Consider the following 22,954-nt stretch of genomic DNA (forward strand, 5'->3'; position numbering starts at 1 on the left):
ATTTTAGCATCCTTCCATGATAAAACTCTCAACATCCTAGAAGAAAACATAGGCAGTAAGTTCCTTGCCATTGGTTTTGGTGATAAGTTTTTGGATGTGACACCAAAATAAAGGCAATAAAGATAAGTAAGTTGGAGTACATCAAATAAAAAAGCTTCACACAGCAAAGGAAACTACTAGCAAAGTGAAAAGGCGAGCTATAGAATGAAAGAAAATATTTGCAAATCATGTATCTAATAAGGGATTAATATCCAAACTATATAAAAAATCTTTTACAATTCAATAGCAGAAAAACAAACAATCCAATTAAAAAGTGGGCAAAGGAACTGAACAGACCTTTTTCCAAAGAAGACATACAGATGGCTAACGGGTACATGAAAAGATGCTCACATCACTAATCATCAGAGAAATGAAAACCAAAATCACAATGAGACGTCACCTCATACCTATTAGGATGGCTATTGTCAAAAAGAGAAGAAATTACAAGTATTATGGATACTTGGAGAAAGGGGATGGATAAAGGTGGACCAAAGGATGGAGAAAGGATATGGAGAAAGGGACCCTTGTGCACTATTGGTGGAAATGTAAATTGTGCAGCAACTATGGAAAAGAGTATGGATGTTCCTCAAAAAATTAAAAATACAATATGAGGGGCACCTGGGTGGCTCAGTCAGTTAAGCGTCGGCCTTCGGCTCAGGTCATGATCCCAGGGTCCTGGGATCAAGCCCCACATCAGGCTCCCTGCTCCACGGGAAGCCTGCTTCTCCCTCTCCCACTCTCCCTGCTTGTGTTCCCTCTCTCACTGTGTCTCTCTCTGTCAAATAAATAAATAAAATCTTTAAAAAAAATAGAATATGATCCAACAATCCCACTTTTGGGTATATATCCAAAATAAGTGAAATCAGGATCTTGAAGAGATATCTGCACTCCCATGTTCACTGTAGTATCATTTGCAATAGTCATGACATGGAAACAATCTACATGTCCTTTAATGGATGAATGAGTAAAAAAGAAATGGATATATGTGTACACACACACACATATACATACACACAAAATATTATTCACCCATGAAACAGAAGGAAATCCTTCCATTTGCAACATGGATGAACCCTGATGGCATCATGCTAAGTGAAATAAATCAGACAGAGAAAGACAAATACTGTCTGATCTCACTTATGTGTATGTATAATCTTAAAAAGCCAAAATCATAGAGGCAGTAGAATGTTGGTTGCCAGGGGCTAGATAATGGAAGAAATGGAGAGATGTTGGTTGAAGGATCTAAACTTCCAGTTAAAAGATGAGTAAGTCCTGGGAATCTAATGTATAGCACAGCAACTAAATTAACAATACTATGTGTAGGCATGGAAGTTGCTAAGAGAGTAGATCTTAATAGTCCCCCCCATCTCCTACCCACCCCCCACAAAGGTAACTATGTTAAGTAATGAATGTGTTAACTAACCTTATTGTGGTAACGGTTTTACAACACATTATGTGTATCAAATTATCACACTGTATACTTTAAACTTATACAATGTTATATGAAATTTTATCTCCATAAAGATAAATAAAACACAAAAATTAAAATTAAAATGGAACTGTGTGTGTTTCTGCATTGTTATTTTCCACATCAGTGCTGCTCAAAGTAGGCTGTCTTCAAACTGCTTCTTGTACATCCAACCCAAGGTAAGAAATCCTTGCCAGAATACAAATGAACTCATTATTTGCTTCCTTGAGAAAGATTTCCTGTGACTAGTGCTAGCTGAACTAACACGGTGTCTCATGATGTTGATTTACATTCGGTAGCTCATCAGCATGGACAGTTAACAAGCATTTCTCAGACTGGCACTGGTCTACGGACCACAGGTAGCACTAATCAATATTTTTATATATTACCCATTAGATTTTGACTTCCTTTCCCACACTATACTGAAACCAACTTCTTAAAGAACAGTACATTTTTCTGCATCCTCCTCAGTCTTCTACAGAATATATCAATCCTTGAAATTCCTTTCTTTTCTGGCTTTGGTTAAAATGTACATGTTGATTATCTTTATATATCTTTGACTCTTCCTTTTTTGTCCCCGTGGCCATATGCTCATTCTCTTTCTGCCACTTGAGTAAAGGCATCCTTTAGGTTCTAACTACAGATATATTTTTTTTCTGTATTTTTCTATATTTTTTCTGCTCTTTTCCCTCCTGATATGCAATCTCCTATAACCCCAAGGTCTCAACCTTCACCTCTTATGCAGAAGCTGCAGTGGTGATGTTTTTTGTATCCCTTGCAACATCCAGCACAAACATTTTTGCATATAGTAGATACTCGGTAAATGCCTATGGAATTGAGAAAGTAGTGAATTATGTGTAGCATTTGCCACTATTATCAAGCATAGAGTTAATTTGTTCTTACCATATTAGAGAAGCACATTGATTTGCTAAGTAGCAATAGTTACTATATTGAAAATATTAAATAAAATTAAATATTGAACACTAAGTGAAATCGAAGAAAATTAAAATGGAAATGGTTAAAATATTTAAAATAAAAAATATTAGAGGCAAATAATTTTATAGTTGCATAGAGCAAAATTAATTTATTATCAGGAAAGGAATATAGCAGAAATACAATGATCTTAATATTGGATTTTTTACCTTTTTCTATTGTCAAAAATTCATCGTTTCAAAATTCAAATAGTGAAAATAGATAGCTAACCCTGCAAATTATCTTCTTAATGGTTTTGCTATCAAAACTCAAAAAAGGAAATACACATTTAAAAAACATCGTATATCTGAATCCCCTTCCCATATTCTTCTTAATCTACCCATTAGTCTTAAACTTCCTTCAGCTCCCCACCCTCCCTTACAAGGGGTCTTCACAATATTTTCAAAGCTGATAAAACCTCATTCTTTAGCCACACTTTTTAATTCCTAACAGACACTGCTCTACTTTTTAATAATTTTTATAAATAGATTTTATAAAATTAAATATTAAAACAAGTACTCATTTGATGGAAAACAATGATCAGTTTACCATAGAATGCATAACTCAAATGTACTATAATAATGATGTTCTGGTGCCTCTGTGACTGACGCATGAAATACATGTTAGGGAAAGGAAAGAACACAGCTGTGTGCAAATATGCAAGAATTAGCAATGCTGCTGTTTCACCATAAACACCCAGTAACCGCAGAACTCAGTAGTGCTTGTTCAACCTCAAAGAAATTAATCACGGGACAGGCCAGTGTAAAATGGACTATGGAAAATATTGAACATCATGGGATTTAATTTTCGTGACATTCATGCACCAATTAAATAATGGCAGAGTAACGCTTTACTCTTTAGGACAGCAGTAGTGATTTATATGCTTATAGTAACTTTAATAAAGATAAACTAAAAATAATTACTATATGTATGGAAGGATTTGGAGGTTATTTTTCTAGTATTTGTAGTCATTTCTTTTCTGCAAAGGATGGGTAATTGTAAGTAGCCCCCAGCTAAAATTTAATTTTTAGGGCTGTACTGATCAGACTGTGACAATATTCTGTAAACAAAATGAGTGAATCGAAATTACAGCATGGTGCCCCGTGCCTGCTCAGAATGTGTACGGAAGAAAGCCCTGGCAGGGTGACTGAATGAAAGACAAAAACTGTTAAGAGTCGTTTAACATTCACACAGTACCTGAGGGCTTACAAAGGACACTCATTTTTATTCTTAATTTTATTTTTTTAAGCCCAAAGATCATGTCCTGGAAGCCTACAGGGGGCTTCCAGAAGGGATGGGAGCCGAAGAGCAGGCTAGGGATAAAGGCAGGAGGCTGCAGCCTCGATGGCTGGCACCAAAATAGCTGCCAATGTCATGCTGCTGTTTATTCTTAATGTTTGATAAACACAATATGTCTCATATAGAATTTCTGAGAAACAGGACTGTTAATGGAGCGCCTATAAAACCACCAAACAGGAAACCAGAGGAGCCCAACATTGATCTCATGTATATGTTTTAAGGTCAGCAGTGCGATGACCTTCAGGTCCCGACAGGACACTCTTAGGAAAGAAGACAAACGAATGTGTTGAACAGATAGCATGTCATTGGGGTTCTTGGGGCGGGGGGCGGATTCCGAGGGAGGGATTGGTGAGGCCCCGCCCACAAGACACAGCAAGAAACCGCGCCAATCAGACCGCAACGGCGGAGAAAGACTGTGCAGGGTCCGTGGGGCGCCGGGCAGCACAGCAGGTGCTGGGAGGCAATGATCAGAAAAGCAAAAAACATTGGTCCTGGCTCTGCCCTCCAGGGGGCATTTCAAGTGCTCACACTCAGCGTTCCGCTTAGACAGCTTCCTTCAAAACGCCTTGCGGCTGCTCTTTTCCCAACACCTTCCATGCCTCGGGGCTGTGGCGGCTGTGGGCCCCTTACTCCCGCGATCCCTGATCCTCCAGCCAGGGGCCTCCCTCGTTCCTGAGTCTTTCCTCTCCCTCATCCCCCCATCGCACCGGCCCCGCGGATTCTGCCTCCTGCGTCCCATCCATTCTTACCTCCTGCAAACCACTCCTCACACACACATCCTCTTCTCTCCCCCATCTGCTCCTTCATCCCCTCTTACTTAACCACTCTTCATGCCCTTGGTGTCCATTATTTCAATCTGAGCCTCCTTTTCTTTGTTTTTAAAATGGAGATGATAATGATAATACCCATCTTACAGGTTTCTTTAGAAGATAAAATGGTTGATACACAGTAAGCACTCAGAATAACTGCCTGTACCACAGTAAATACTCAGTTAATAGTAGTTATGATTATTGTTCTTATCGACTGAGAATGCCAGAGAGAGGAAGAGGGATAAAAACAAGGCTCAAGCCCCAAAACATCATCCTAAACCTCTAATACCAATTACATACAATGTAGTTTCTTGCTCATTTGTCTGTATCTCCTACGAGACAACGAATTCATTCTGTCTAGAAAATAGTAGGAAGGTAACAAATGCTTACTGAATTTCAAAAACATTTATTTCTAACTCTGTATCATATACTCATTTAATAGCTTCTTATGCCATTTTAATCAAATAGTGACTGAATACTTTGATTATAAAAATACATGGAACATAGTTTTTTTTTTAAATCACGACTTTATCCTCTTCTCTCAAAACTAAAAAAAATTGCATAGGCAGAGCATGCTCAGGCTCTAATGGAAAATGATGCTCAAATATTTAACTTTCCAAAATGTCATATTTGAATCACTTTACCATCACATATGCAAAGCTATGTTAGACAGTCAAGACATCTGCTTCCTTGGCCAGAAAGTGTAGGCGTTCATGAAGATTGAAGCTAGAGATAGCAAATGTTAAAACAACAGCCTCCAGAAGCTGCAGGGTGGCCCACAGCCCAGGGCTGCCCACACTGGGGCCCTGCGACTTCTGTGTCCCCAGTCAGAGGGGCTGCCTTAGGTAGGAAGGTAAGGGGCTGCCTCCTCCCACCTCTCACACTCTAGATCACAAGGCCCTAATTTCTCCTGTGACCTCTGGTGCAGCACCTTCCCCATTCAACTTTGTTCAATAGCACTTTGGTGGACTTGACTAGTCTTCACCCAACCACAGGCCCTCTCAAAGAAGTTCTTCGTGAAAGAGGCTGCAACACATGATACATAATCTTTAATTCCTTTTAAAAGAATTTTCCAGGGGCGCCTGGGTGGCTCAGTCGTTAAGCGTCTGCCTTCGGCTCAGGTCATGATCCCAGGGTCCTGGGATTGAGCCCCACATCGGGCTCTCTGCTCAGCGGGGAGCCTGCTTCTCCCTCTCCCACTCCCCCCCTGCTTGTGTTCCCTCTCTCGCTGTGTCTCTCTCTGTCAAATAAATAAATAAAATCTTTAAAAAAAAAAAAAAAAGAATTTTCCAGCTTTGAGATATAATCGACATCAACACTGTGTAAGTTTAAGGTAAACAACATGATGATTTAATACACACATATATTGCAAAATGATTACCACAATAAGGTTAGTTAGCACATCCATCACCTCACATAGTTACCTTTTCCTGTATGTATGATGAGCGTGCACGCACATGCACATGTGTGGTAAGGATTTCTAAGATCTACTCTTTTAGCAACTTTCAAGTCCGGGATACAATATTGTTAACTATAGTCACCATGCTGTAATTAGGTCCCCAGAGCATATTCATCTCATAACTGGAAACGTACATCCTCTGCCCACATATCCCCCATTTCACCCACTCCCCAGCCCCTGGCAAATACCATTCTACCCTCTGTTTCTATAAGTGGGGTCATACAGTATTTGTCTTTCTCTCTCTGACTTATTTCACTTAGCAGAATGCTCTCATGGTTCATCCATGTTGTTACAAATAATAGGATTTCCTTCTTTCTTATGGGTAACACACACACACACACACACACACACACACTACATTTTCTTTATTCATCTGTGGACAGACACTTATGCTGTTTCCATATCTTGCCTATCGTGAATAATGCTGCAAAGAACATGGGAGATATCCCTTCAAGATCCTGATTTCATTTCCTTTCAAAATATAACCAGATGTGGGGTTATTGGATCATATAGTAATTCTATTTTTTAATTTTTTGAGGAACCTCCATATCATTTTCTGTAGTAGCTGCACTAATTTACATTCCTACCAGCAGTGTGGAAGGGTTCCCTTTTCTCCACGTCTTCATCAACACTTGTTATTTCTTGTCTTGGTAATAGTCATCCTAACAGGAATGAGGTGATATGTCATTGTGGTTTTGACTTGCATTTCCCTGATGATTAGTGATGTTGAGCTTATTGCTGTTCATGCTCATGTACCTGTGGGCCATTTGTATATCTTCTTTGGAAAAATGTCTATTCAGATCCTTTGCCCACTTCTTAATCACAGTATTTATTTTGGGTTTGCTTGGTTGTTTTTTGTTTTGTTTTGTTTTGTTTTGTTTTGTTTTTGCTATTGAGTTGCATGAGTTCCTTATATATTTCAGCTATTAATGCCTTAACAGATAGCTGTGTAAATATTTTCTCCCATTCCACAGGCTATCCTTTCATTCTGTTGATCTTTAATTCCTTGAGAAAGACAAGCTACAGTTTTAAGGTTTCAGAAAAGGGGGACGCTGAATATGAATTTAGGGAGGTGGCAGAGGGTGGACTGGATAAGCCTTCATGAAAAACTTCACACTTGTTAGTTTTGATAAACCTTGGAAGATGGACAGAGTAAACTAAGGTGAGTAGGAGGCTAGGGTAGAAAGAATGGTCATTAGCAAGGCCAAGAAGTGGAAAGACCCTCAGGTGCAATGGAGTATATCTGGAGAACAGTCTGCTGCAACCTCAAATGAACAGATGGGGGAACAAAGATGAAGATGGATGATAATGACACAGCATGAAGGCACACTCCACTCTGGGAGTCTGGCAAATGTGCAAGTGAGGAGCTCTGGAGGATCTGAGCAGGGGATTGAAAGCTAACCACGCAGTCATTTGCACAATGGTTTGCAAAGGGACACCAGTAGAGGAGAAAAGTTAGATGGCTACTGGAATGTTCTAAGCAAGAAGGAAGGAGGTGTCAGATTCAGAAAATGAAAAGATGGGAAAAGATAGAACAAAAAGTTATTCTGACCCATCAAAAGGTGAGCAAGGCTGCAACCTGGTGAACCCCAAAAGATAAACTGTTATCTCTTCCCCCAAGTAGCTAGGCAGAGCATGACCAGGACTCTCAGTTTAGTGCAAGGAGTGAAACAGCTAATGTTTATTGAAAGTCTACTGTGTGTCAGAGACAGTGCTTAGTGCATTATATACTTTATCTCATTTAAGTCTCTATGTCAAGCCATTCTGAGAGTTGTGCTTTATGATCACCAATTTACAGATGAAAAAACACAGATTCACAGAAGTAAGATGACTCACCTATGCTTAGAGAATAGAGAGTAAAGAGGATTAATAACCAAGAGCTATTAATTAGAATAGCACCTATTTGCTGGACACTGGGGAGCAATGGCCAACGGAGAGACCATCCCTGCTGCTATATTCAAACACAGACCTGATTCGTAAGCTCTTCCCTTTCTTCTTTCTGCCCCTGCTTCCACTCATAAAAGAAGTCCCTGGTCTGAATTGGTTAATAGCATTTGACTATTGCCACGTTGTGCTTACACTGCGGATACTAAGCCTAATTTTTATTTTTTAAAAATCATGATTACTTGGCTGAAAAATGTTTTCACTTTTTCTTTTAAAATGTTGATAATCACAGGAAGCTACAGTACTTTGTGCTCAACTGCTTGTTATTTATATTTTAAGCAAGAAAAGCTGGTACCAACTCTCAGATCGACGTAAAGAAGCAGTTTACATCAAAACTCGGGCCTTCTCACTCTTGCAGTACTACCTTTCCTGAATCAAAACAATTTTGATTCAAAATAATCTGCCAGATGTCAAAGTACAAAGCGCCAAAGTCTAATTTATAGGAAGGTACTTAATTAACTTGAACAGATTACACTAGAAAGAAAAATCCATCAATAATTTGCATATTTTTTATATTCAAGATATTAAGAATTGAAATGTACATGGAATTCTATGACAATTAGAAAACATTCCCTCATCCACTTAATAAATATTTATTGAGCACTAAACCTGAAGCAACACTATAAGTGCTGTGAGAGATACAGAAATTACTAAAGCAGGATACTGTTTCGAGGTGTTTCAGTGTGATAGAGCGTAAGACACAAGGAAAACAAACATAATTCTAGTTTAGGGCATGTGGTTGCTGGAAGACAATTCTCCATGGGTCTCTTGCATTTTTGCACGTATTGTGTGAGTGAGGCACTGACTGTCCTTTGTTCTGAACTCTCTTTTCAAGGATATTTCTATAGCAAACAGCTCTGGAAGACAGAATGGTATCTCCCTTAGGAGTAAAGGGCAGTTTTGCTTACAATCCTGAAAGATACAGTGTTTCTTTACAGAGCAAAGGGTAGGCATGCTTACAGTCTAGTATAATAATGTGTCCTTCCAGAACAAAAAACAGACATGTTTCCTAACCATTATTAAAGATTTGGGTTTCCTGAACTCAACGATCCTCTCTGGTAAGGCAGACCATTTTGTGTGCAGTAATGGAAGCTGGCCCTCTTCATGTCACCTATGGGAACAGAGGCTCAGGGAATAGGTGCAAATAAGCTGAGACTCACGGACTGCTGTTGCTATGAGTCATAAACTGTCCTTTGTCTCTGACTTTGGAATCTCATGTCTTCTACCCACATCTATGAAACTGTGTTAGGCTAACTTGCTGGCTTGCAAGTAGGATAAAATCTCAGTCTTGACAGTTCTTGACAGCAGGGGGTTGCAAAAACGGCAACAAATTCATTCCCTTTCTGCATCTCTGCCTTTTGGTATACCCTCTTATGCTGACTCTGGGCTTGGCCATGTAACTTCCTTGGCCAATGGGACATCAGAAAACATGACACAAATAGAAGACTGAAAAATACCTATCCATTGAGGCTTACACTCTTGCTGGCTGTTTTTAGAATTTAGTTGTCATGTGAAAAAACCCAGGCTAGCCTGTTTGTGAGAAATATGTGCCCAGTGTCCCCTACCACCTCAGCCAAGAGCCTCACAATCACCAGACATGTGAACAAGGCCAATTCATGTCATCCAGCCTCCAGCCAACAGTCCAGTTAACTGCTGGAGTGAGAATGGATCCAGCATTGATCAGTAGGGCTGACTGACCGGAGGAACTGTTCAGCTTCTAGGTTTTGAAGTGGTTCGTTATGCGACGCAAACTAACAAAAGGGCAGAGGACAAAGGAAAAACTACTTCTAGTACAATACCTATATTACAAATGTCACAGGGCTCAGTGTATGTCTGGTTAAATATTGTAACTCCAGCACTCAACACTGTGCATAGAAAAGAGCTAAAAGTGCCCACGGTTCCAGCTTTGTTTTGGTTTCTGCATCTGAACACTTACGACAAAAGTCACTTAATTTTCACCTCACAGGCAGGTTGTCAGCTTACAGGGACTGTGTATGAATCTAGCAGGGCACACAGTGCAAGGGAAAAAGCAGAATTCTGTCCTCCAGGAAACATGCTCCTGTGTGTGAAAAGCAGTTCTTCCACCTAATATCTGGCAGTCAATGGGTGGGTCATTTAAACATATTGCACTTCAGAGGCGCCTGGGTGGCTCCGTCGGTTAAGCGTCTGCCTTCGGCTCAGGTCGTGATCCCAAGGTCCTGGGATGGAGCCCCGAGTCCGGGCTCCCTGATCAGTGGGGAGTCTGCTTCTCCCTCTCCCTCTGCCTGCCGCTCTCCCTGCTGTGCTCTCTCTCTCAGTCAAGTAAATGGATAAAATCTTAAAAAAAACATATTGCACTTCAGTTTCCTTATCTGCATCATGGGAATAATAAAGCTTTCTTCACGAGCTTTGTACCACAGGTGTTAAAAAGGAGGCCCTCTCTGAGTATCGGGGCATTATGGTAGAAGAGATGAAAGCCCGGGAGTAGCAGTAAACACTGTTAAAAGCCAACAAGTGACAAGCACTTACTCACATGCTTTCTCTCTCACATAACACACATGCACAAAATCAAACCATTTCCCAAAGTTAAATTAAAAAGCTAACTGGCAGAGACCTAAGAGGAGAGAAGCTAAGTAACAACAGGACTATATTATGGTCTATAGGAAAACAAAACTTAGTATATTATATTATTATATAATTTGCCTGTGTTGTATAGAACAACCCAAAGTATGTTGTTTGAAAGCCCCCTGAATAATATAACCTTTCTGGAAGATGAATGCCCGACAATGTGTGAGTGTATAAAACGTAACATTATACTAATGCACCTAAAAGGTCACTTTTCAGATATTCTGCTTCATTTCTGCAGTTGAGAATTAAATCCCTACTTTTTATTTATAGACATTTTAACTACTTCGCTCTTGATCCTCTACAGTACTAGGTTTCATCATATTTAAAACACTTTAAAAAAAAAAAAGACTTTCTTTTATGATTTGGCATCTTCAAAAATTCTGTTTAACTGCTGGTTGGCAATTGAGTGCAGTTGATATTGTCTCTTAGACATCAAAACCAAGATTATTATTGGAATTATACAAATCAAACCAACAAATTACTCATGGGCCTAAGTTGGTTTTCTGTAGCATTTTGAGACCTTGGTAAGGGAAATTTAAAAAAAATCACAATTTCTATTCTCATTTATATGAAATATGTATGCAAAGTTCTTTTTCTACCACTTAAATCATAGGAAGTACTAAATAAATGGCATTTAGTTATGGTTTAGCTATTGTTAGCTATAACTATACTGTGTATTTTAATCTTTAAAAAAGCAATAAACATGCAAAGACATGAATGGAACTAGAGAGTACAATGGTAAGTGAAATAAGTCAGTCAGAGAAAGACAAATACCATTTGATTTCACTCATATGGGGAACATAAGAAATAAAACAAATGATCATGGGGTGGGGGGGAAGAGAGAGAGACAAGCCAAGAAACAGACTCTTAACTATAGAGAACAAAGGTACTGGTCACCAGAGGGGAGGTGGGTGGGGGTTGGGTGAAATAGATGATGGGGATTAAGGAGCGCACTTGTGATGAGCACCAGCTGTTGTATGAAAGTGTTGAATCACTAGATTGTATGCCTGAAACTAATATTAAACTGTATGCTAACTATAGTGGACTTAAAATGAAATAAAATAAAGCAACAAACATATCACCATATCTCATTAACCACTGACAATCAAGCTCTAAAGTTCTACTAAACAAGACCACATGCCTTCAGCAACACACACTTATCAACCATAAAAGGCCATTAGGCCAATTGTATCTCTATCTCTGGAGCAAATAGTTGGAAAGATTAAGACAAGAACATGCACAGAAAATAAAAAAATCAGAAACACTACATATATTAATGGACGTTTTAAATTTTAACAAATTGTTTTACAGATTGTCCTTCTGATCCTGAATCCAGAAACATCCTCTCCCCCAGTTCACACCCCCATCATGGGGCACTACAATGCCACACTGCATTACCATGGGATGGTATCAAACACCCCTCAGCTCAGATGCGAAGTCTGCTCTCCACTGGAGGGACATCCAGGTGGCCAGACCCGGGAGGATCCCACCAGAACCCCAATCTCATTCTGCCCCAGAAAGGCCCCCAATATTCACAGGTCTGGGGACTGCCATCGAACGGACTGGTGGTTGCATGCCACTGCGGGAAACTTTGTCATCCTCTGTGTACGGATATCTTTACAGAAACAAACACACTACCCCAGCTTACCCGGAAATAGTCGCTGCATGCTGCCAGGACTGCCTTGTGAGCATGGAATTTCTGTTCCTCGGCAATCAGGGTGATATCGCAGAGGATGCCGTCACTTCTCTGCTGATTCAGCGCTGCCAAGACACTATCATTGTGAGATTCCGAGTGGCAGAGCCTCTGGCCTGTCAGCATTTCTTGAATACTACGAAAGAGAGCAATCACATCAACACTCTTCCTCTCACCAGCCCCTGCCACCCCCGGGCGAGCTCACCCCTCCAGCACCAGTGTGGGCGGTGCGGATCCCAGCTCGCTACAGGAACGGGACATTCTTGTTCCCACTTCCTTCTCTCAGCTCCTCTCTTGCCCTCCTTTTCTCTAATTCTCTCTTTTCCTCACCCCCTCAGGGTGTCTTTCTCTTTCCTACTAGTACTTCTCTTTCTGAATTTGTGTTTTGGTGTGTGTCCATCTGTGTCTGTGTATTGGCCCATGTCTGTAAGCCTGTGAGCTTCTGCTTCTGGGCCTCCATCCCCTCAATACGTATACATCTCTGAGGGCAGAGCTTTCTCTGGATGTGTATCTGGATGTGTGTACCTATGTGACTCTCTCTTCTCTGTGACTCCCCCTCCCTAACTCTCTAATTCCTTCTCTAGCTTTGTACAACCCGTGTGGGGTTAGTGCAAGCTCAGAACCTCATCACCACCATGCACTGATCTAGCACAGAATCGTCGGGACCTACGAGACTCATTAGAGATAAAGGAAGTTGCCAAGTCTCCCCACAGGTCACAATACTACATTAATACATAAAACAATACTGAGTAAATGTTGGTTAGAGAAAAAAGGGCTGCCACTGACCATTCCGTGTAAAAGGCAATTAATTAAACCATGGCAGATGATTACTAAACTTGGGAAATTATGTATCATGGGAGAACATCAAAAGAAATGTCATGGTAAACGAAAAAAATCTAAGGCTGATAAAAAAAATGAAATCTTGCCATTTGCAATGACGTGGATGGAACTAGAGGGTATTATGCTAAGCGAAATAAGTCAATCAGAGAAAGACATGTATCATATGATCTCACTGATATGAGGAATTCTTAATCTCAGGAAACAAACTGAGGGTTGCTGGAGTGGTGGGGGGTGGGAGGGATGGGGTGGCTGGGTGATAGACATTGGGGAGGGTATGTGCTATGGTGAGCACTGTGAATTGTGTAAGACTGAAGAATCACAGACCTGTACCTCTGAAACAAATAATACATTATATGTTAAAAAAAAAAAGAGAGAGAGAGAGAGAAGATAGTAGGAAGGGAAAAATGAATGGGGAAATCGGAGGGAGAGATGAACCATGGGAGACTATGGACTCTGAGAAACAAACTGAGGGTTTTAGAGGGGAGGGGGGTGAGGGGATGGGTTAGCCTGGTGATGGGTATTAAAGAGGGCATGTTCTGCATGGAGCACTGGGTGTTATATGCAAACAATGAATCATGGAACACTACATCAAAAACTAATGATGTAATGTATGGTGATTAACATAACATAATAAAATTAAATTAAAAAAAGATCTAAGGCTGAAAGTAAAATATATCTATATTATCAGCCTTCAATCTCTGCATGTGGTCATTGTACTACATTTAGGAATGACTATACAATTTTATTTTCTATTCTGTTTTTTGAAATTGCTAAATTTACTCATTGTGAAATTTAGCCCTTCACTCCTTAGCCCATTTTAAAACATTCATCCTATGTCCTTTTAGAACTCCTAAGTGAAACCCCAGATCTTGCCAAAATAATGTGGCAGTGATGCCATAAACACATAATGCACACTGAATGTGTAGTTAGCTATGAACAACTCCAGCCTAGATCTATGAATAGAGTCTCCATAGCGCTCCAAAATCTCAGAACTGGCATCAGACCAGGATGGGTGAGCTGCACCAGTCACAAGTTACTCCCAGAATGAGAACAAGGGCCATCAAGCCCTGTTTCTGGCCTCTGGACTCTTCTCAAGGCTGAGGGAAGATACCATGGCGATGACTCAGCATCGTCTCTCCTATCCTGACAACTCCTGCATTCAGTTCTTCCCTCTCAATGCGAAAGAGCCGCTCACGGGAGCCAGGGAGTCACCACTGGCCTAGTCTGCATGGTTAGTGTATTTAACAAAGCTCTGCCCAGCCGGTGGTGCCAGATGGCTGGTGAACTGCCCTTCAACCCAGACCGCCACCTTACATGGAACCGAATGCTTCCCGGGAAACGCAGAGTACAGCCCCATAAGCTTTACTGGACATTTCTGACTGGGGAGCCTCAGAAATATCAGAACTATTGAGAGAAAAAAAAAAAACTTGACAGGAGGTGATGATATGGGAAGTTCTCGTGGGAAGGTGGGAGGATTATTTTCAGTTGAAACGCAGCAGTGAGTTTTGAAATGGTTACTGTCATCGAATATTCATCTAGCGGCTCCAGCTATCCTCAGACATTTAAAATCAGTAACTGAAAAGCACATTCGGAAGCATAAGTAACTTTTTAATACAAATTTCTATGCAAAGCCTGAAAGGGAGACTAATTAGCATCCCTCAATTAAAGAAATAAGGGAATAGAATAGTAACAGAAATAACGTACCAGCTAAAGTAAAGCCTTAGGATAGTTTTTGAAAAATCTTTCTTAGAAGGATGACATTTTTATATATTTCACAAACAGTCTTCCCATGTTCCATGAAGTATTCTTAGTGATTTATAATTATTAATTCATTAATAATCATCCTAACAACCCTATGAGGCAGGCACTATTCTTACCTCTGTTCTACAGATAAGAAAACTAAAGGTCCAAGATCAGGCATTTTGGGAACCTATCACCAAGAACACAATAATGTAATTTCCCTTCCTGCTTAAAAAAAAAAACAACAACAACAAAAAAGACAAAACAAAACACAATGATAAACTGTGAAGAAGATCTCAAAAATCTCTGATTGCGGGGGGAAAAAGTCAGAAAGTCCATATTAACTGTGTATTTATAGTATGCATAGTTATCCCAAAATCAAAGCTGCCTTTTAAAAAGAATACATAGAAGATAATAACGTGAGATAGTGATAAGAAATATCTGAAATCAGGCTTCAAAAATATTTATCTTTGCACTGCAACTAAGATAAGTTTGGGTATAGAAAACCAGATTCTAATTATCACTCATTTATTTGAAACACTCATTGCAAATTTATTTGAAACACTCATTACTTTTCTCTCTTTTAATATCACCTTAAATGCTAAATAAATGTATTTTAAAATTTCATTTTTAGTGGAACAGTAGAATATGTTAAAATAATTGCCTTAAAGTGTTTCCTTACTCATTTTCCAAATATAGTGCCACAATTCGTGTCCTTATTATCAAGACTGAATCAGTATTTGCATTTCAGGTATCTATTGACAGCGAATAAATCTCACCAGGGAAAGAGCAGCTGTAAACTGAAATTTGGCAAGGAATAAAGGGCTCAGCTCTGAAACAATAGTGATGCTGCACAATTTCACAGGATCATTCAGCTGGGCTTGAAATATTCAAGCTTCAAGAAAACAACATGCTAAATATTTAAGGCAACACTTGGCACAAGATCCCAAATATTTTGGAACCAATATGTTAGGAATCTTTAAAAGAAGAAACAAATACTCCAACATTTGGCAAGAAATAAAGGCTGATTAATCAACAAGTCTTTATTGTATTCTGAAAGTAACTTCTCACTCAACTCTCAGATGTAAATCTGCAAAAGACTTCAACTCTCTAAATGTTAAAGCATGTGTGACCACGGCACACAGCTGGAAAGTGGCAGGCCCATCTGATGAGGGCAATGGTCATAAACAAGGGAGGAGGTGAATCAGAGACTATAAAGGACCGTGTCTAAATTAAGGTGAGGAACAGATACATGCTTGCAAATGGCCCCGTTGACATCTATAATTTATAGCAAATCAGCACACTCAACTTCCCAACAATGTCCCTCCATTATTTGGGAAACAATGAAGAAGGGAGGAAAAGCATATTCCTAAAACTTCCTAAATTACTGGAAAAAAGAAAACCAAACATAAAACATGAAGCATATTTCCCAAGGGTATACGGATTTGAGTGTCATCCTAAAATTGGGAAAGATCATCTGTGGAAGCAATGTTGCCACCTTAAAACTCACAGGTAAGGGCAGAAGGTGACCTGGCTTCCCCAATAGTCTTTCCTCTGAGGGATCCCCTAGAACTACACCATCCAATACAATACCAATAGCTACAGGTGGATATTGGCCACCTGAAATGGGGGTAATCCAAATTGAGATGTGTTGTAAGCATAAAATGCACTCATGCACTTGATGTCAGATGTAGTATGAAAAAAGAATGCAAAATATCTCATTAATATTTTTATACTGATTCCATGGTAAAATAAAAATATTTGTGGTATTCTGGGTTAAATAAATTATATGGTTAAATTCATTTTACCTGTTTCCTTGTACTTTTTTAAAAATGTAACTACTTGAGAATTTTTAATTATTCATATGGTTCACATTATGGTTGTATTGGACAGTGTACAAGTTCCCAGGGGGACCTGTCCCTCATTCCTTTCCACCTGAACTCTATAAGGGCTTTGGGTAGCCCCTCAGGCTGCCGAGGATCATGGCTGTTCCCGCGTCTCACAGGACACAGCCTCTGCCGGTACAACATGGGAAGCCCCAGACTCTCTGAGCAGGAGATTGCTTTTTCGTGATGCCAGGGAGCATTTGATTGGCCATATGTCAGCGTTCAGTAACAGGGAGATAAATAAATGAGCTCTAAGGGATCAAGACTCTTCATGACTTCAAGTCTTTAACTTTCATTCTGGAATTGATGGCAAAAACTAAAAAAATAAAATGCAGAGCACAATGTTCCTAACCCAGTACACCCCCTACTCTGAGTGAAGCTCGGCCAGAGTGCAAATCACTCCTTCTAGTTTATAGAGTTAATGTTTTTGATCACAGAAATCTCACAGGGTCCCATTTACATACAGTAAATTTTGACTGAGTTTAGTCAGTTTTTAAGATGGAAATTCCGAAACAGCTATCTGGTTTTTAAACACCTGCATTTCAAATTTTAAAATTCAAGTCAATTTCTGTATCAGTGTTTACCTACTACTTAGATATACAAAATATATGCAAGTCGTTTTCAAGTAAGGCCACCAATAAGGCATTGAAAATTATAAATCAAACGTAGGCATTTCTCAAATAGACTACACAAGAAAGAAAAGACTGAACAGAACAAACCTGACAGTACTAGGATTATTCATGATTATCTCAGTTCAATATACCAATGAATTATCAGGTGAGTGCCCTAGTCACTTCAATTCCACAGTCAAAATATTTCTATACAAATTAAAAACATTAATATTAAAACAGCCCTATTATTTAAGTGGGCAGGCTGTTAACCCCATAATGGAACTCAATTTTCTTTTTTATAGAACACTTCACTTATTTTTTTAAAAGGATTTTTTTTTTTTAAAGATTTTATTTATTTGACACAGAGAGACAGCCAAAGAGGGAACACAAGCAGGGGGAGTGGAAAAGGGAGAAGCAGGCTTCCCCCTGAGCAGGGACCCTGATGTGGGGCTCAATCCCAGGACCCTGGGATCATGACCTGAGCCAAAGGCAGACGCTTAATGACTAAGCCACCCAGGCCCCCTATAGAACACTTTAAAATTTGTACATACCTTAAAATGAATGCCAACAATTAATAGCAATGGTCAAAATAGTAAGCAAAGAGGACACAATATGCTTAGAGAATGATTAAGAAGTCTTTAATTATACAGAAAGGAACTTAATGATAAATGAATAGTTTTGTTTCATTCCTCCCTTCATTCATTCACTCAACAAACATTTACTTATCCTATGCCAGGTACTGTGCTAGATACTGGAGATCAAATGGTGAACAAACCAAACTTGGTAGCAACCCCTGTGGAACATTCAGTTTAGCGAGGCAGTTACACATTCGTCAAATAATCTGGCCTCCCAGAGGAAGTAATGCTGGAGCTGGGGGGCGAAGGATGAGAACGAGTTCCTGTGGCAAAAGGGGAGAGAAGAGTTTTCCAGATGGGGAAGGGCAAGTGATCCCGAGGTAGGAAGGAGCATGGCCCTCACACAGAATGTTAATTGTTCAAACCCTGAGGACAAGGGAGGGCCAGGTGCAAGGTCTGGAGCTCAGAAAGACACTCGGCTAGAGTGGTAAACCTCAGACTCATCCACAGGAGAAGCACACCTGTGTCTCCAGAAGACAGTGCAGAGACAATCAACAGTCAAAGGTTGCTGAGAAGAAAGATAGTATTCAAAATACAGAAGGATGGCTGGGCTCAGTGGTAGGAAAGGACTGCCCTTTGAGTAGTAGGAGGGAGGGAACAGGTAGACCAGAAACACATATTAAGCTCTTAGCATTTTTTTTTTTTTGGTTTGTTGAATATAAAGATTTGGTGGATCCAATCTCTGCTGGACGATGTAGCCATGGAAACAAGGATATCTGGGTTCATCTGGGTTGGGATATTGTCAGGCAAATGCATCAAAAATGCAGGAAGCAAGAGAAATTAAGGATTCAAAAAGAGTCGTAGAATCTAAACTGGATAAGAAGGGAAATGAGGGAAAGAAAGGGATGATGGGTTGGTCGAAAGTAGCAGGGCCAGTAGATGAGACATTGCAAAGAGGTCAAAGTACAACCCCGGGGCGGGGCGGGGGGGGGGAAGGTAAACCAGCAGGCTAGACAGAGAGGAGGTCCTGGTAAGAGTAAAGTGACTGATATGGTGATCAGAAACAGAGCAACTACTGGGGGTGACCGTGGGAGTGGATCGCTCAGCAGAAGGAGACAGTTTCTGGAGATAAGCAGGTTGAAGATCCCAGCTCACCAAGTTGGACAGATTCTCCATGCAAACATTGAGGACACTGGGAAATTGTAAAGGGTTTGTGATGAGGAAGAACACTGTAAGTGGGGTGCCAGATGCTCAGCAAATGAGGGGAAATGACCCTGACAACAGTGGAGAGGAGAGCGGGGGGAAGAATTGAAGAGCACCAGAATGAGGATGTCTTCGTTGTATTTTGTTACTGTTGCCTTCTCAGACAACCAGCTTGAGGAGTAATGATGGAGAAGCAAAACTATGTCCCAGGCGACAACAATCTCCTCTACCCAGACCCCAAATACATGAGATGTGAGGAGATAATAATGTCACATTTGGCAGGGTGACAAGAGAAGTGGTGCCTCAGGAGAGGACAGGTCTCAATGAAGTCAGCAGGTGAGAAGAGCCTTTCAGGGTGATGGAGATGATACAGCAGAGCATACAATCATGGTGCAACAGTTCCTCAGGGCACAAAGGAAGTTTGAAAGGTGGGGACGGGAGAAGTCTGCATCACAGCAGAGAAGGAAAGACCATTATAGAGATGATGGTGCAGTGGAGGACAGATGGCGATGGGATCAGAATTGATCAATAAAAGCAGAGATGGCAGATTTAAAGTAAAAATAATTTTGAGAGAAATGCACATAGGTCCCAGTAGCCAGAAATAAACCACTTGGCTGAGGTGGTGGCAGATACCATGGTCTTCTCTCCTCAGAAATTATCTCTATCTCTATGGCTGGATGCCTGATCTAGAACAGGATTTCTCAACCTCAGTGAAATTGACATTTGGGGCCAGACTGTTCTTTGCTATGGGGAGTTGTCCTGCATATTATAAGATGTTTAACAGGATCCCTAGTATTACTGACTAGATGTCAATAGCACCCCCAAGCCCAGGGACCACCAGAAATGTCAGCAGATACTGCACAATGTACAATGAAGCAAAATCGTCCCCCACTGAAAATCACTGATGAAGAACAACAGACTCAGAGCTGTACCGGCTGTCTCAAGGCCTCCCTCCATTTCTAAACATATTTTTGGAACTGGTCAACTCTAACACCTTCAGAGTTGTGGAAGAAAGCTGGTCTCATCACTTCATAGACATACCCAGTTCTTAATTAATAAAAAGAAAAGTATTTCCTATGTCTCACACCCCTCTTATTCTTTGCTCTGAAGATCCTTTTGACTGTTTCCTCAGAGGATGATAGAGACTTGCCTCCACCAACAATATTAAAAAAAAAAAAATGCCCTGTACTTTCTTATTGACTGCACCCTCAGTTTTGGGAATGTGCCAAGTTCCTTCCTGCCCCAGAGCATTTCCCCAAGTCATTCCATGCTTCAGATCTCAGATTACAAAGCCTTCTCCAGGAAGATGCTTCCTCATTCTATCAACCCTGTACTTTTCCTTCAAAGCACTTTTCACAATTATATTTGGATTGTTACTGGATGTGATTTGCTGACTATCTGTTTCCCCCAAAGAATATACATTTTATGAGGGCAGGAACCTTATGTTTTATCCACTGATTGATCCTCTGCATCAAGTACACTGCCTGGCTCAATAAATACCTGTTAAAGGAATTATTAAAAGAAAATGTTATGAGTGTTTTGAGAATACATATCACACTCCCCAAAGTGACTGCTTTGAAGAGGATGATAGTCATATATAAGTATAGTTATCTGCTTCTTTTTAAATCATATACCTTTATAAAAGTATACTTTTTTTGAGATGTCCCAAATAAGAAAAGGATAGTAAGTTGTATCATTCAAAGAACCATGAAATGTACATAGGTATGACCAATAAATAGATCACAGTGGTTAACCCATGTGCTACAATACTAAACTCACGCACACTCTGACTGGTTTGCTTAATTCCTTCAAATATGTGTTGAGCCCTGCTCTGCACTCAGCCCTGGGATGCACAGTGTGACTATTTCAAGGCTCACGACACCAAACAAGGAAGCATCCTAGAGGGCTAACCTCAGGCAGCGTTCAGACGGCATTCTCCAGCTGGGTTCCTCAGGATCTCAGCCTTAGCAGTTTGAAAGCATTCCAGCTGAATAAAAAGAAAAGAAAGAAAAGCACAGTGAGCTAAAGGCAAAAAAAGCACACTCTGGGCCTTCATGATGCAAATGCTTTAGAACCCCAAGGAGGCACCCAGGGGAGTTTTATAGTCAAGATTCAACATTTCGACTGAATGGTCTTTAATAAGCAATGGTTCGGGATGTTTTTAAGTTTTTTTCACCTCACTGGAATTTCAGGGACTAAGTAGTAAAATGTGTCTGAGAACCAACAATAGCTAAATTAAGGGTTACAGTAAAAATTAAAACATCAGATGGCCAAAGAGAAAAAATAAGATTTGATAAAATAAAGCTACGAAGGTCTTAACTACAAATACTAGTTGACTTGTCCTTTATAGCAATTTTACTTTTCATCCAAACATGAATATTAATCATGAATAGGATTAACAAATAAATAATAAATAAATATGATTAAACATGAATATGAATCATGTGTGTCTTGGCTAAGTATTTACAGAAAGATAATTTTCTTTTTTTTAAAGTACTTTGAGTACTTTTTTTAAGATTTATTTATTTGGGGGGTGAGTTGCAAAAGGCGAGGGAGAGAGTCTTAAGCAGACTCGGCGCTGAGTGCAGAGCCCAACATGGGGCTCGATCTCATGACCCTGAGATGCTGAAACCAAGAGTCAGATACTAACTGATTGTGTCACCCAGGTGCCCCCAGAAAGATAATTTTCTATTCAAGAAGCAGATTTCTGAAAACTAGATGAAAAAATAACATAGAGAGAGGATGAAAATTAGTAGAAAATGGAAAACAGATTCTTATAGGAGCTTTAGGATTAGCATAACTGGAAATATACAATAGAATGAAGTCGTCAGGCTTGAAATAGCTCCTTGGCTATATACTCTCTTAATCCCACCCACCCCCCACCTCACGGGGCCCCTCCCAGCCTTTGTTTTCAATCACTGATGTAACTCTAAACAGAAAAGTAAATCATCTGAATAGTCTGGGACATGGTCCATGAATCTGCTTTACAACTCTTGTTTGTTGGTCTAGCTCTTGTTTTCTAATACACTCAAGTGGCAAAATTAATTCTAATCTGGATAATCTTAAACAGGCTCCTTTCTGTCTCAATTTTATTTTGAAAAGTATAACAGGGTGAAAGCACTTAAGAAAGTAATATATTAAACTGCACCTATTTCTGCTGATTCGTATAAAAGAGAGAGCTATGATTTCCAACTTAACTAAAATATAGTATTTGTTATATTGTATACAAACCTGCAGTTGGTATGGCTGTAGAGTAATTCATGTGGATATATCACAATTTAAATATTCCATTGTTCCTGAACATTAGGTTCTTTTGAATATTTTCATACAATTGTATTTTTTATTTCTGGTTTTCTTTAATTACAGAAAATAGGTTGAAAAAAAAAGAAAATAGGATGTCTAAACTTATAGTTTGTCCTAATTTAAGTTTTGACAAACCTAAAAATGAGCATCATTTTCAATTGATCCAGTATGACTGAGCAGTACAGAGGCTCAGAATTATTCAAGGCACGTTGTTTAATTAGCTGAGAGACTTTCTTAGCAACCTATCACTGCTACAGTTTCTTTCCAGAATCTAGGTTATAAACTCCAGGCTCTTACAGGCTAACACAAACACTAACAGAGATGGACACTTGAACTTTAAAATGGCAAAAGAGTATTTATTATTATAGAGAGGTGGAAAAAAAAAAAAAACCCTTATCTTTCTGAAAGTCTTGTAAATGCTCCCAATAACTGGACAAATGGAGAACAAGAATCCTAAAAGTTAAAATAATCCAAAATTAAAGGACACATTTAACTTGATATTTTTC

General features: G+C 39.7%; 1 protein-coding gene across 10 annotated transcripts in view; it reads right to left on the reverse strand.

Moving 5' to 3' along the window:
• Positions 1 to 22,954, reverse strand: part of KLHL32 (kelch like family member 32) — a 261,971-nt gene that overhangs the window by 194,713 nt on the left and 44,304 nt on the right. For all 10 annotated transcript variants that reach the window (XR_004300015.1, XM_032408205.1, XM_032408204.1 and 7 more), the window contains exons 2-3: positions 21,057 to 21,132; positions 12,246 to 12,426 (exon numbers count right to left, since the gene is read on the reverse strand). Coding sequence is in view for 9 of the 10 variants with exons in the window: in XM_032408205.1 (XP_032264096.1) it covers positions 12,246 to 12,426; positions 21,057 to 21,079 (204 nt within the window). In the remaining variant the exon portion in view is untranslated. The remainder of the gene's footprint in view (positions 1 to 12,245; positions 12,427 to 21,056; positions 21,133 to 22,954) is intronic.

This window comes from Phoca vitulina, unplaced genomic scaffold (assembly GCF_004348235.1).
Source record: "Phoca vitulina isolate PV1807 unplaced genomic scaffold, GSC_HSeal_1.0 scaffold9, whole genome shotgun sequence".
In the NCBI taxonomy this organism is placed as follows: domain Eukaryota; kingdom Metazoa; phylum Chordata; class Mammalia; order Carnivora; family Phocidae; genus Phoca; species Phoca vitulina.